Source organism: Austrofundulus limnaeus, unplaced genomic scaffold (assembly GCF_001266775.1).
Source record: "Austrofundulus limnaeus strain Quisiro unplaced genomic scaffold, Austrofundulus_limnaeus-1.0 Scaffold179, whole genome shotgun sequence".
NCBI lineage: Eukaryota > Metazoa > Chordata > Actinopteri > Cyprinodontiformes > Rivulidae > Austrofundulus > Austrofundulus limnaeus.
In genome coordinates this window covers 585,708-587,872 of record NW_013952581.1, presented here as the reverse complement: position 1 = coordinate 587,872, position 2,165 = coordinate 585,708, and the positions used below count along the sequence as shown (strand labels likewise).

Here is a 2,165-nt window from a genome sequence, read left to right as displayed (position 1 = left end):
GTAAAAAAAATGTACTCAGAGTTTGAAAATCCACAGTTACAAAATCTGCTTAAACTACTTGGTTAATTTTATTAAATGTAAAAAAATCTACTTAAGGTTAGGAAACTTCTTGATGTTCTTTAAAAAAGAAAGTAGGTGACAAATTTTTAGTTTGAGCTGTTTTTGAGTCAGTTAAACTCATTTTATTTCAATCTTAGCTGTTTTAAATTTAGTTTAAGCCACCTTTTATTTCAGTTTTAGCCTTTTTGATCGGTTTAAGCCATTTCTATTTCAATTTGAATTGTCTTTTTTTTAATCAGAATTTAAGCTGTTTCTGTTTCAGTTTAAGCTCTTCTATTCCAGTTCAGCTGTTTCATCATACTTTTAGCTGTTTTCAGTCCAGTTTAGGCTGTTTTGTATTTGGCGGCACGACGACTCAGTGGTTAACACCGACACCTCACAGCAAGAAGGTCCTGGGTTCGATCCCCGGTTTGGACCTTGGGGTCTTTCTGTGTGGAGTTTGCATGTTCTCCTCATGCTTGCGTTTATTTTCTCCAGGTACTCCGGTTTCCTCCACCACTAAAAACATGTACAGTAGGTCGCCTTCAGGCCCAGACCGCCCTTAAACAAGAGATCTGAGATCTCAGCGGGACTTGCCTGGTTAAATAACATTAAATAAATAAATAAATCCATGTTTTATATTTAGTTGTTTTCATCCCAGCTTAAGCTGTTTTTCAAGTTTTAGATATTTTATTCCAGTTTTAGCTGTTTTTATTTCAGTTTTAGCTGTTTTTTTCCCACTGTTTTAGCTGTTCTATCCCAGGTGTAATTCTTATATTTATGTTTAGTTGTTTCATCCCAGTTTTATAGTTTTTCCCCCCAGTTTAACCTGTTTTGTTAGTTTTAGCTGTTTTCATCCCAATTTAAGCCGTTTGTAATTCATTTTTGTGCTGTTATCCCAGTTTTAATTGTTGTCACTCAGGTTTAAGCTGTCTTCATTTCAGTTTAAGCTGTTTAATCCCATTTTAACTATTTTATCTTTGTTTTTGCTGTTTTATCACAGTTTTAGCTCATTTTTCCTAAGTTTTTGCTGTTTTCTTTCCAGTTTTAGCTGTTTTTATTTCAGTATTATCTTTTTTACCCCAGTTTTAGGTATTTTTTCCTCGATTTTAGCTGTTTTTTTAATTCCAATTCAATGTGTTATTTTTTTTATTGCAGCACTCAGCTTTAAAACCATGAAACCTTTTTGTTAGTCAGTCAGTTGTGATGAAAATAAAAAAGTGACGTCATGGAAGAAAAACAAATCAATCAGGTATGCTTTGTTTAAACGTATGAAACGTGCAGCTGGTGTTTGTGGAAATCATTTTCAGAGTTTAGCTGTGAAGTGAAATGTTTCTCTGAAAGCTGTGGTTGTGTTTGTGCTCCCAGGTGAGCTCTACCTGTCCCTGAGGTGGGTGGATTCACCTGTGCCTGCATGACAGTCGCCTGCTCTCTGAGTGTCTTAGCCTGCAGCTTCCACTCAGCGGCCTGAACCAGTAACTGGTTAGAAGAGAACAGAGATGCATTACAGATGGGTCTTTACCTTCTTCTTCATGGCCAGCTCCTGCTCCTTCATAGCGAAGCATTTCTTTGTTTTGTCAATAGCCTCCCTGAGCAGCTAACAGAGACAACACACAGTCAGGGTGCCTCAGTCAGACGCTGAGTCATGCTAAGTGTCACACAAACAACACGCCTCAAGTTCAGCTTTGAAGAACAAACAAGAAAACAGTCAAAACATCTGCACCAGGTTAAAACCACTTTAACTCCAGGTTAACTTCCTCACTTTTCACAGAACTCACTTCATGGAACCCCTCAACCTGAAGCTGGTCCAGGACTCATTCAAAAAGGTTTAAATACAAAACTGAACTCTATGACGAAGACTTGGAGTTCTTTAGTTTTTACTTGGAGTTATTTTGTTTTTATTTGGAGTTATTTAATGTTTACTTGGAGTTCTGTAGTTTTTACTTGGGGTTATTTAGTGTTTACTTGGAGTTTTTTAGTTGTCACTTAGAATTAGTTAGTGTTTAATTGGAGTTATTTATTTTTACTTGGAGTTTTTTATTTTTTACTTGGAATTCTTTAATTTTTACCCTGAGTTCTTTAGTATCCACTTGGAGTTCTTTAGTATCTACTTGGAGTTCTTTAGT

At 36.0% G+C, this 2,165-nt stretch overlaps 1 protein-coding gene across 1 annotated transcript in view; it reads right to left on the bottom strand.

The window, feature by feature from the left end:
• Positions 1-2,165, bottom strand: part of txlnba (taxilin beta a) — a gene marked incomplete at its 5' end in the record, with an annotated part of 10,692 nt that overhangs the window by 4,910 nt on the left and 3,617 nt on the right. Inside the window, 1 exon segment of the mRNA XM_014017938.1 lies at positions 1,562-1,636. Within this exon segment, the coding sequence (XP_013873392.1) occupies positions 1,562-1,636 (75 nt within the window).